Genomic DNA, 11,255 nt, shown 5'->3' with positions numbered 1-11,255 from the left:
GAAAACTGCTTTATTAGCCAGCACAGAATAACTTTCTTAAATATTCCATATGATAAATAAAATTGTTTTAAAAATCCCAACTAAAAGAGAAAGTTTGGTGTATATTTTTAAAAATCTAAATCCTAAAACGAATACACAAAAGGGTTAGAAGTGAAAAATATAAATTTTATGGTAAAAGATTTCCTTTACAAGGAATATCTAACAAGTTAAAATGTAAATGGACTTACTAACAAAATCTCAAAAAATATAAATAAAAATTGAAATATAAAGGAGAAATAGACCCACCATCACAGCTAGAGTTTAATTTATAAACACAGAAATTTTTTACATGAGGACATAAAAATAGTAAAAAAGATTTTGACAATATAATTAATATTTTGATCCAGACTTATTCTAAAACAATTTAATAAAGTTATTTTTTTATCTAAAATGAGATTTATTGCATTTCATGCAGTTTGAAGTCCATGCAGCAAAGGAGACTAGCACAATTTTTAATGTATTTAAAAAAAAATGGGGGTGGGGGTGGGCAAATGCACGAAGTTCTAGTCTCCTTCGGTCCCTGGGAGAGAAGGGTTTGGAAATGAAACCATCCACTCTCCATGGCGAATGAGTTCATCTCTTAAATGCAAGGAATGTTTCCATGGCCTCTGGGTGCAGACACACAGAGCTCTGGGACAAGCGCAGAGTCAAGAGGACCACTAGTGAAGAGGAAGCTACGCAGGCACCTAACTCAATCTGAGGGCAGAACAAGATGGCAAATCCTGGGGGCAGCAGCTGTTCCAAAAATCTGGAGATAACATACCCCCTGAGGAGATTTGCTCCTGAAAAGAAGTAGCAGTAAGAATAAAAAAAAGAGAGAGAGAGAACAAAAGAAGTATTTCTTCAACCACACTCTTCAAGAAAATGCCATAAATATGTTATTTAATATTTTCATTTCATAGCATTGGACACACAGCTCAACATATTGAAATATTGATTCCTTGGAGAAAAAGTGGAAAAAAAGGAAATAAAAAATATTGCATCTTTCTGTTGGAGAATCTTGGCCCCCAGGCATGGGGCGTAGTGCACCAGTGTCCTAGCCGGCAGGAGGCATGGAGGTCGGCCGTGTCCTCTGGGGAGGGAGGCTGTGCCCATCGCCTGGGGCTGTATGGCAAAAAGTGTGTTGGGTGTCCTTGGCCTTGCCAGCTCAGGCCCTCAGTCGCCGGTCACCTGGGGAGCCTGCCCGTTGGAGGGCTGGTTGGCTGACTGTATGAACATGGGCTGGGTGAGGTCCTGGCCGGCAGGCATGGTGACTTGCTGGATCTGGTAGAGCTGCTGCCCATCTGTGAACTGGCTGAACTGCTGCTGTCCTTGCTGCACCTCTGTCTGCGTGATCTGTTGAGTGTTGGTGGCAAGTGTCTGGATCTGTCCCTGCACGACCTGGGTGCCTGATACAGGCTGGGCTAAGCGAATGTACTGCAGCTGGCCGGCATTCAGCTGCACCAGAATCTGCTGGATCTCTCCCATGTTCGTGATGATCTGCTGCATCACCTGCATGGTCTGCCTGCTGCTGCTCTGGGCCTGCTGGGCCTGACCCTGGGACTGAGCCTGAACAATCTGCACCTGCTGGCCTTCTCCCACCTGCATGGTCACGGGTGTGGTCTGGCCCTGCTGAGGCTGCGCGATGATGATCTGCCCAGGCTGGATGGTGGTTGTGGAGCTGCTGGTCTGCTGGCCCTGCTGCTGCCCCTGGACCTGGACGGCGGCAGGCTGCTGAGCCAGCGTGAAGTAGTACTGGACAGGCTCGGCAGGAGTCACGGACTGGCGCACCTCCTCCTGATGCTTTGGAGGTTTCAGTTCATCTCTTGGAACAATATCGATGAGAAAGTCAAACTGATCAAATTTTGTAATTGCCATGGCGATATCATTCCTCTGTAGCGTCCGGCGCTTGTTATCCTCTGTGTGGATCCAGGCTCGAAGAGTCAACTCTGTGATAAAAATCTGGGCTGCCTTGGCAAAGAGCACAGGGGCTTCTGCACTGATCATCTTCACATCTTCATCCAGTTTCATAATCTTCTTAATACGAGCCAGTGGGAGCTCCTGTACTCGGAAATCTTTCACTGTTAAATTCCGGATTTCTTCCATGACACGAGGCCAGAAGGACTGCAAATTTCTTGCAAATACCAATATACTCACTGCCTAGATTTTACAATTTACATGTTACTATAGTTGCTTTATTACATATATACGTCTAATTATCAGGCTCTCTATCCATTTCATAAATCATCATTTTATGCATTTGAAAGTAAGTTCCAGACATAAATACACATCACCCCTGAACATTTCTTGCATATATTTAACTAGAGCTTAATATTTGTTTACAGGGTTTTAGTTTTTTTTTGTTTGTTTCGTTTTTAAAGATTTTATTTATTTATTTGACAGAGAGAGATCACAAGTAGGCAGAGAGGCAGGCAGGGGGAGAGGAAGGGAAGCAGGCTCCCTGCTGAGCAGAGAGCCCAATGTGGGGCTCGATCCCAGGACCCTGAGACCATGACCTGAGCCAAAGGCAGAGGCTTAACCCACTGAGCCACCCAGGCGCTCCTTACAGGGGTTTTTTAAAGGTGAAATTCACATATAGTTTACCCAAAGACTTGAAAACTTACACCCACACAAAACCTGCACACAGATGTTTATAGCAGCTTTATTCATAATTGCCAAATCTTGGAAGCAACCAGGATGCCCTTAGTAGGTGATGGTTAAATGAACTGTAGTATAGCCAAACAATGCAATATCATCCTCACTGAAAGGAAATGAGTTATCAAGCTGTGAAAAGACATGGAGGAAACTTAAATGCATATTATTAAGTGAAAGAAGCAGATCTTAAAATAAAAGCTTCATCTTGTATGATTTCAATCATATGGCATTCTGAAAAAGGCAAAATTATAAGGACAATAAAACATTTGCCAGAGGGGCGAGTAGGGGATGAGGTGGAGCGAAATGGTGACTAGGTGGAGCACTGAGGATTTTTAGAGCAGTGAAAATACTCCGTATTATACTATAATGCTGAATACATGTCATTGTACATTTATCCAGACCCATAGAATGTACAAAGCCACCAGTGAATCCTAATGTAAACCATAGATTTTGGTTATTTATGATGTGTCATGTAAGTTCATCATTTATAACAAATGTACGCTCTGGTGAGTGATATTGATAATAGGGGAGGCTGTGCATGTGAGGGGCAGAGGATGCATGGGAAATCTCTACCTTCCTCTCTGTTTTGCTGTGAACCTAAACTACTCTAAAAAAAAATTAAGTCTTTAAAAAAAATTGTCAGGTCAAGAGAACAAGTTCTGCCTATAGAAGACAACGATACTGTTAATTAAAAAAAAAAATCGTGTCCAGTGAAGTAAACAAATTGCGACTATACTCTGGTGAATTTTGACAAACATATTCACATAGGGATCCTACGCTGAATTATAAAATACCACTGTTACCCCAGCCAGAGAATTATTTCATGGCCCTCCTCAGTCAATCCGAGTACTGCACTAGAGAGACCGTTCACCACACTCAACACTCCCAGAGGCAGCATCCTGTTTTCAGAATAATTTTTTAACCTAGCAAAATTCCTTTTTTAAATTATTTGGGAACTCTCTGGATTACTTAGGCCCACTGTTCTATTGAAGTCATAGAAAATTTCTAGTCATTCTTTCGATGATAAAGTTGTATATACAAAATGCCTATTATTTCCTAAAGTCATTTTAAATTACAAAACAGGAGAACTGATCTTCAAGCAGTAAAGTGTGTTCAATACAAACATTTTATTTCCATAATACTGAATTACATAGGGAGCGTTTGGGTGGCTCAGTCAGTTGTGTCTGCCTTTGGCTCAGGTCATAATTCTGAGGTCCTGGGAATCAAGCCTTTTATCAGGGGAGTCTGCTTCTTCCTCTCTCTCTGCCCCTACCCAACTTGTGCACTCACTCTGTCTTTCTCAAACAAATAAAATCTTTAAAAAAAAAGACTTTATCCATTCATCTGTTGATGGACATCTAGGTTCTTTCCATAGTTTGGCTATTGTAGACATTGCTGCTATAAACATTCGGGTGCACGTGCCCCTTCGGATCACTACATTTGTATCTTTAGGGTAAATACCCAGCAGTGCAATTGCTGGGTCATAGGGTAGTTCTATTTTCAACATTTTGAGGAACCTCCATGCTGTTCTTTTTTTCCAATTTATTTATTTATTTATTTGACAGGGAGAGATCACATGCAGGCAGAGAGAGAGCGGGAAGCAAGCTCCCCGCTGAGCAGAGAGCCAGATGCGGGGCTTGATCCCAGAACCCTGAGATCATGACCCAAGCTGAAGGCAGAGGCTTAACCCACTGAGCCACCCAGGTGCCCCCCCTTTTTTTCCCCATACTTCAAGTGTTTTTATTCTGAGCAGTACGTACAAAAAAATAATGCCAAATGTGTCTTATTCCGTATCGTTCAGCACTCTGTACGGGCTCTCAGTCTTTTACAGATTTAACAGACCCCTCACTTCACCATATATAAGAGGCTTCCTTCTTGCCCTCACTGGAAATGGAGCCACAGGCGGGGGCGGGGGCTACGCCTCGTCAGACCTTGCTGAGGAACTCCAGGTTCAGATAGGCCGGGATGTGGATTGAGTTCATTGTCAGCGAGGATGGGTTGAATGGAAACAAGATGGGAAACATGTGCTTGGAGTCTAACAGCAGCTGCTGAGGGTCATTCCGCTCTTGTAGCTGTGCCTGGATTGTTCGTATAAAGGCCACGGTTACCCATTCTTCAAATTCATTCAGGGGAGTATAAAGGTTTAAAATTTTGACAATCTGCTGCGTGCTGAGAGAGGTGCACAGGGAGCAGATGGCCTCCGCATCCTCCGGGGTTTTCTTCTTTAGCTGCAGGATCTGGGCTGCTTGGATCAGGGGTTCCATGGTTTGGACGGCTCCACTCTGGTGAAGGTTCCTTCCCCGAAGCCACTCTTCAAGCTGGCTTATGTTGTACCTGAGCTGCATGCCGGTGCTCCACGAGCAGATGTCCTTCCGCAGCAGCAGGTTGTTGAGGGTCACGGCGTTGATCATGTAGAACAGCTGCTTGAACACCTGCAGGATGATCTCAGGGTCCAAGCCCTGGTCTCGCATGACCGTGTGGAAGGAAGTCATCTGGCGGATGACGGCTTCCAGGCAGTAGGAGTTGTCCCCATCTACCATGCTGGAGGAGCGCTTCCGGTAGCCAGTTGGCTTCACACCAGAGAAACCCTGAATGCTCTCATTTTCCAACATGGCGGAGACTATCATAGGCTGCAACACACCCTCGGCAATTTTAATGAGCTGCTGGTAGATCTGAATGGAAAGGTCACTCAGCACCTGGCGGTATTCGGTGAGGTCAAAGTTCTTAAGACAGTGCTCATTCTGCTTGGGTGTATTCTGAGTCATGAAGCCCTCATCCCCGCTGTACTGCTTCAAGCAGTGAAGGAGGCAGCAGGTGTTGGATAACCAGAATGATGTCATCTTGAAGTCCTCGTTGTGCTTCTTTAGGACTTTCTTAATGCCGTTGATGGTGGAGGTCAGCAAAGAGTGCACTTTGAGGTCATCGTTGACGTAATCGGCGTGCCTGATGCACATGTAGAGGACGTAGGCAGGAAGGCAGGGCACGGTGCCCGCCAGCGTCTGCGGCTTCAGCTCTGTCACCAGGTTCCGAATGAGAAGGGCCTCGTCTTCCTTGTGGTACTGCAGCATGCCCTGGAAGTCCTTCTCCTTCAGTTGGAAGGTGACCTGCCTGTTGAGCTCATGTCGCTTCCGCTCACTCTGGGCCAGTGTCTGGGTGGCTTCTAGGTCCTGGACCTTCTTCATGTAAATTTTCAGTTGTTTCTTGAGCTTCCTCTCGTTCTTTTCCAGCTTTTATACCAGTTCTTTAAGGTCCAGGTTCTCGTTGGTCAGCCGGGAGATCTCCTGCTGGACACCAAACTCCACCTGGGCCTCCGGGGACAGCAGCAGCGTCTGGCAAAAGGTCTGCTGCTGCTTGTCCAGCTCCTCCTTCAGGGCTTCCATCTTCCATCTTGAGGCCCTCCACCTCCTCCTCCTGCTCGCAGCTCTGTGCCTGCAGCTGTGCCTCCAGCAGCCGGTTTGTCTGGCAGACCCCGTGATAGGCCTCAATGGCGTCTTCCTGATCTACATGCTTTTCACTATTAGGCCAAATTGTTCTGGCATTAATGTTCGGCTCCCTGCTCTTGCCGGCAAGTTGGCGCTGGTCGGCGCTGACGATCTGGGTCCTCAGGATGAGCACCTCCTCCTTGCGAACCTCCAGCTTCTCATTGGCCAGCTTGAGCTGGTTCAGCAGCAGGTGGTAGCTGTCCGGGGAGCCGTGGGTGGAGTTGTTCTGGGTGGTTTGGTCGGCCACCGCTTTCCTCAGCTCATTCAGGTCATTCATTCTTCAGCTTCTTGTTTTCCAACTCCAGCTCTTGCCTCTTCAGACTATTGTAGGCTAGATCTGCATTCTGGTCCTAGTCTAGGTCACTCTTCGCTTGCTCCCCCTGCACCTTCCTGCCGTCCTGCTGCTCTCTCTTCTCCAGCTGCACCTGCAGCTTCTTCCATTCCTGCTCAAGCTCCCGCACTCTTTTCTGCAGCTTCAGGAAGACCGTCATGTCCATGGCCGCCTTTTCCAGGCCAATGTCCTCCATCTGCTGAAGGGCGTCCTCTGTGTCTCCGACCTCAGATGTGGAGATGGAGGGGTAATTGGAGTCAGACTCTAAGCTACTTTGGTTTGATGGGCTCTGCCTGTGGCCTGGGGTTTGCTTGATGATGCTCATCTCATCCCGGAGGTTGTCATATCTCTGCTCCAGCTGCGAATATTCCTTCACAAGGTTCTGGTACAGGGAGCGCTCCTCCTCTAGTTCTCTCTTCATCAGATTCTCCTTGACAGAATTTTGGGCAAATTCATCTTTCACTTGGCACAGGATTTGGTTGTTCAGCTGTTCTTTCTCATCTTTTAAGAGAGCGTTTTCTTGCTCCAGGACTGCAACTTGCTTTTTCAGCTCCTCCTTCTCCTTGGTGTGGGTATCCTCAAGGATCTTGCGCTCTGAGTGGGCCCTCTGCAGCTCAGCCCGCAGGCTCTCGACCTCCTCCTGCAGCCTCAGGCTGCTGTCCCCGCTGTGGCCCTGCTGGTAGCGGGCCAGCTCCTTCTTCAGCTTCTCTACCTCCATGGTGTGCGTGGCGGTGACCGCCGACAGCTGCTCCGGCAGCGTCCTGAACTCTTTGTTCTGGTCATCGATTTTCCGCTGCAGCTGGACCACCTTGTTCTCCATGCCCACGTTGAGGCGTTTCAGGTGCTCTGTGGAGTGGGCCTCGATCTTGAGGGCCTTCAGCTCCTGCTTGGCCTTGAGCATCCGGAAGGCGCACTGGATGACGACGGCCACACCCTGTAGTCGCCAAAAGCACCTGCGTGCCATCCAGCCCCGCACGTACTTCTGGAGGACGGTGGCCTTATGCTCCATGAGGACCTGCCGGTAGCTTCTCCGCACCAGCATGCCACAGGTGAAGGCCTGGATGATGACAGCGGCCCTCCGCGCCCTCTGGTAGGCCACGCGGGTCCTCTGCATGCGGCAATGCTTCTGGAACATGACGGCCACTCGGGTCCTCTGCAGCTGCTCTGCTAGCCTGCGGGCCAGGTGTCCTCGGCAGGACCTCTGCAGAGTTAAGGTAGCCGCCTTCAACCTGCGGTATTTCACCTTCTGTAGCCAGCCGTGGACCGTCTTCTAGATCATGATGGTGGCTGCCTGGAACTTGTCGGCGCGAAGCTTCTCTAGGTAGGCCACCTGGCCTGCCCGGAAGAAGATCTTGGTGCGGCCAAACTGGAACTTGTCGGGATCCTTGATGAGGTTCTCCCGGACAGACCTGCAGATGGCCTTTTTGTCTGTGTTGGCGAGCTCTCTCTTCTTGACCAGCACTCGATACCGGTTGAAGAAGTCATGGCCCACTGCCTGCTGGGAGCTCTACTGCTTGGAGCACGACATCCAGCCCAATGGCACCATGCTCAGTGACAAGGCGATGGGCAGTGGCGATGACTCCTTCAACACCTTCTTCAGTGAGACCGGGGCTGGCAAGCATGTGCCCCGGCTGTCTTTGTGGACCTGGAGCCTGCTATCATAGATGGGGTAAGAACTGGCATTTATAGGCAGCTCTTCCACCCTGAGCAGCTGATATCTGGCAAGGAGGACGCTGCCAACAACTATGCCCGAGGCCACTACACTGTGGGGAAGGAGATCATCAATCTTGTGCTGGAGCGAATCCGAAAACTGACAGACCAGTGCACCGGCCTTCAGGGTTTCCTCATCTTCCACAGCTTTGGGGGTGGCACTGGCTCAGGCTTCACCTCCCTGTTGATGGAGCAGCTTTCTGTTGATTACGGCAAGAAGTCCAAGTTGGAATTTGCCATCTACCCCGTGCCCCAGGTGTCCACGGCCGTGGTGGAGCCCTACAACTCCATCCTGACCACCCACACCACCCTGGAGCACTCAGACTGTGCCTTCATGGTGGACTACGAGGCCATCTACAACATATGCTGGCGCAACCTGGACATCGAGTGCCCCACCTACACCAACCTCAATCAGCTCATCGGCCAGATCGTGTCCTCCATCACGGCCTCCCTGTGCTTTGACGGGGCCCTCAACGTGGACCTCACGGAGTTCCAGACCAACCTGGTGCCCTACCCCCGCATCCACTTCCCCCTGGTGACCTATGCCCCCATCCTCTCGGCCGCGAAGGCCTACCATGAGCAGCTGTCAGTGGCAGAGATCACCAACACCTGCTTCCAGCCCTCCAACCAGATGGTCAAGTGTGACCCTCGCCATGGCAAATACATGGCCTGCTGCATGTTGTACCGTGGGGAAGTGGTGCCCAAGGACGTGAACGCCATGGCAAATACATGGCCTGCTGCATGCTGTACCGTGGGGAAGTGGTGCCCAAGGACGTGAACGCCGCCATCGCCGCTATCAAGACCAAGGGCACCATCCAGTTTGTGGACTGGTGTCCCACAGGTTTCAAGGTTGGCATTAACTACCAGCCCCCCACAGTGGTGCCCAGGGGCGACCTGGCCAAGGTGCAGCAGGCCGTGTGCATGCTGAGCAACACCACAGCCATCTCTGAGGCCTGGGCCCGCCTCGACCCAAGTTTGACCTGATGTACACCAAATGGGCCTTTGTGCACTGGTATGTGGGCGAGGGCATGGAGGAAGGAGAGTTCTCAGAGGCTCGGGAGGACCTGGCCGCCCTGGAGAAGGATTATGAAGAAGTGGGAACAGAGTCTATAGACGGCGAAGATGAAAGTGAGGAGTTCTAGGGGGTCCTGGTCCCTGCAATGCCCGGTCTCTCTACCTAGTTTTGTATTTCTCTTTCCACTGTTTCCCTAACCCCCTACCAATACAGTCAGTGTTGCAAGTGAAAAAAAAATTTATTTTAAAACAATTTTATTTAATATAACTGTTGTATTTAGATTTAAATCTATCATGTTGTGCTTTCTAATTATCCTTTTCCCCCTTTTTAAATTTTTAATCAATGGATTTTTAAAAAAAGATTTTATTTATTTATTTGACAGACAGAGATCACAAGTAGGCAGAGAAGCAGGCAGAGAGAGAGGAGGAAGCAGGCTCCCGCTGAGCAGAAAGCCTGATGCGGGGCTCGATTTCAGGACCCTGGGATCATGACCCGAGCCAAAGGCAGAGGCTTTAACCCACTGAGCCACCCAGACACCCCTAATCAATCTATTTTTATTACATACTTAGTCTTCATCTAATTTGGAAATTATGGATTTTGATTTTTTTCTTCAGTTGTTACCCTTGACATTTTAATATCCATTCTCAATATATAAGATACCATATTAATGTATACATTTATTCTCCTACCACTCAAAGACTTTAGTTAATTACAATCCTTTCAACATATATGCTAATTTAGTCATGTATTTTAATTCCTGTTTTCAAAGACATAAGATTGTATTTTTGTTAAAATTTATATATTTGTTTTGATTCCTTTACACAATGGCTTTGTCTGTTCTTTCTTGCATGCCACATATGACATATAGGATCAATTTCCTCCTGCTTGAAATATATCTGAGGGAAAACTCTCCCAGGTTTTGCTTATTAAAAGTATCTTTATTTCACCCTCATCCCCAAAAGATGTTTTCACTGACACAGAAATTTGGAGTTGGTTATTTCTTCTCAGCACACTGAAAATAGCATTGTTCTGTCTTCTGGTTTTGTTCCTTTCTTACTGAAAATCAACTGAGTTTAAAGTGCTACATCTATGAAGATATTATTCTGTCACTCTAACATTTTTGTGATTTTCTCTTTGAGATTGCTATTCTGCAATTTTATTCAGTTGTGTCCATATGTAAATTTATTTTTATTTATTCTGCTTGACTTTTATTGGACTTAGAATGTGTGGATGACTTTCAATGATTCTGAAAGGATCTCAACCATTACCTTTTAAATATTGATTCTGCCCCATTCTCTGTTCTTCTGGAACTCCAAAAAACATACATAGGGGGCAAGAATGTGGAGAAGTAGGAGGCACTGTTTCAACCGGTCCCCTAAACTGAGCTGATTATCTAACTAAGAACTCTGATCACAAATGAAACCAGCCTGAGATTAGGATTATACACTTATGGATCTCTACAGGGGCAGAAGACACCAGTGGAAAGGTAAAGCAGAGTGGGAATATCAGACTGATATTGGAAGATAAACAAAAGGGGGAGGGGGCCACCAGAAGTGACCCATTGGAAAGTATTACCCCAATACGAGAGTGCCCTCTGATTGGGGGCCAGCATTAACTTGGAGTCTGGTTAAAATCACTGAAAAAGAGAAAAAGATCTTAAGGGGAAACTGGTGGAATTGGGTGGTTAGGGACAGGGACTTAAACCCACAGACCCAGGACTGCCACCACTGGTGCTGAACCAGAGAGAACACAGCGAAGAAGCCAGGCCTTGCTCCATGAGCCGCCATTGTGAATGAGAGCATCTGTGAGGCAGCATGCATGAAAGAGTCTGGTGTGAACACTGGCCAGCACTCTCTAGAACCACAGCCTTTTGCACTCTGCACACGCACTGTGAGACCAGGGTCTGAATTGCACTCCACACCTTCCCCTGGGAGAAGTCCATGCAGGTGCTAGCCAGTGCTCTCTAGGACCAGTGAGAGTCTGAACACTCCCAGCCTGGGCCAGCATGAAAATCTCAGTGTGCTATCTCTGGTTGGGACCTCTC

General features: G+C 47.8%; 2 protein-coding genes and 1 pseudogene across 2 annotated transcripts; 1 reads left to right on the top strand and 2 right to left on the bottom strand.

The window, feature by feature from the left end:
- Positions 1 to 1,099: 1,099 nt before the first annotated feature.
- On the bottom strand, positions 1,100 to 3,571 carry LOC116863005 (nuclear transcription factor Y subunit gamma-like). The gene is made up of 2 exons (XM_032850477.1): positions 3,524 to 3,571; positions 1,100 to 2,178 (listed from the first exon to the last, which is right to left on the bottom strand). The coding sequence occupies exons 1-2, from the start codon at positions 3,569 to 3,571 to the stop codon at positions 1,195 to 1,197; spliced, it is 1,032 nt and encodes a 343-aa protein (XP_032706368.1). The 3' UTR covers positions 1,100 to 1,194.
- Positions 3,572 to 4,598: 1,027 nt separating this feature from the next.
- Positions 4,599 to 7,966, bottom strand: LOC116863007 (unconventional myosin-Vb-like). Its single transcript, XM_032850479.1, is given in 3 exon segments — positions 4,599 to 6,053; positions 6,055 to 6,432; positions 6,434 to 7,966. Coding segments are annotated over 3 exon segments (3,021 nt in total). The 5' UTR covers positions 7,622 to 7,966.
- A 19-nt stretch (positions 7,967 to 7,985) lies between these two features.
- Positions 7,986 to 9,448, top strand: LOC116863008 (annotated as a pseudogene).
- Positions 9,449 to 11,255: the final 1,807 nt, after the last annotated feature.

The sequence above is a fragment of the Lontra canadensis genome, unplaced genomic scaffold, assembly GCF_010015895.1.
Source record: "Lontra canadensis isolate GAN:19392208 unplaced genomic scaffold, GSC_riverotter_1.0 scaffold444, whole genome shotgun sequence".
NCBI classification, from domain to species: Eukaryota; Metazoa; Chordata; class Mammalia; order Carnivora; family Mustelidae; genus Lontra; species Lontra canadensis.
The sequence above is the reverse complement of the archived record's forward strand: the minus strand, read 5'-3'. Positions and strand labels throughout refer to the sequence as shown.

Coding starts and splice junctions, on each gene's coding strand:
- LOC116863005 (XM_032850477.1), bottom strand. CDS start 3,571: ATGCTGCCTCTGGGAGTGTTGAGTGTGGTGAACGGTCTCTCTAGTGCA. Junction 2,179..3,523: donor TGAACGGTCTCTCTAGTGCA/GTACTCGGATTG, acceptor TGTAAAATCTAG/GCAGTGAGTATATTGGTATT.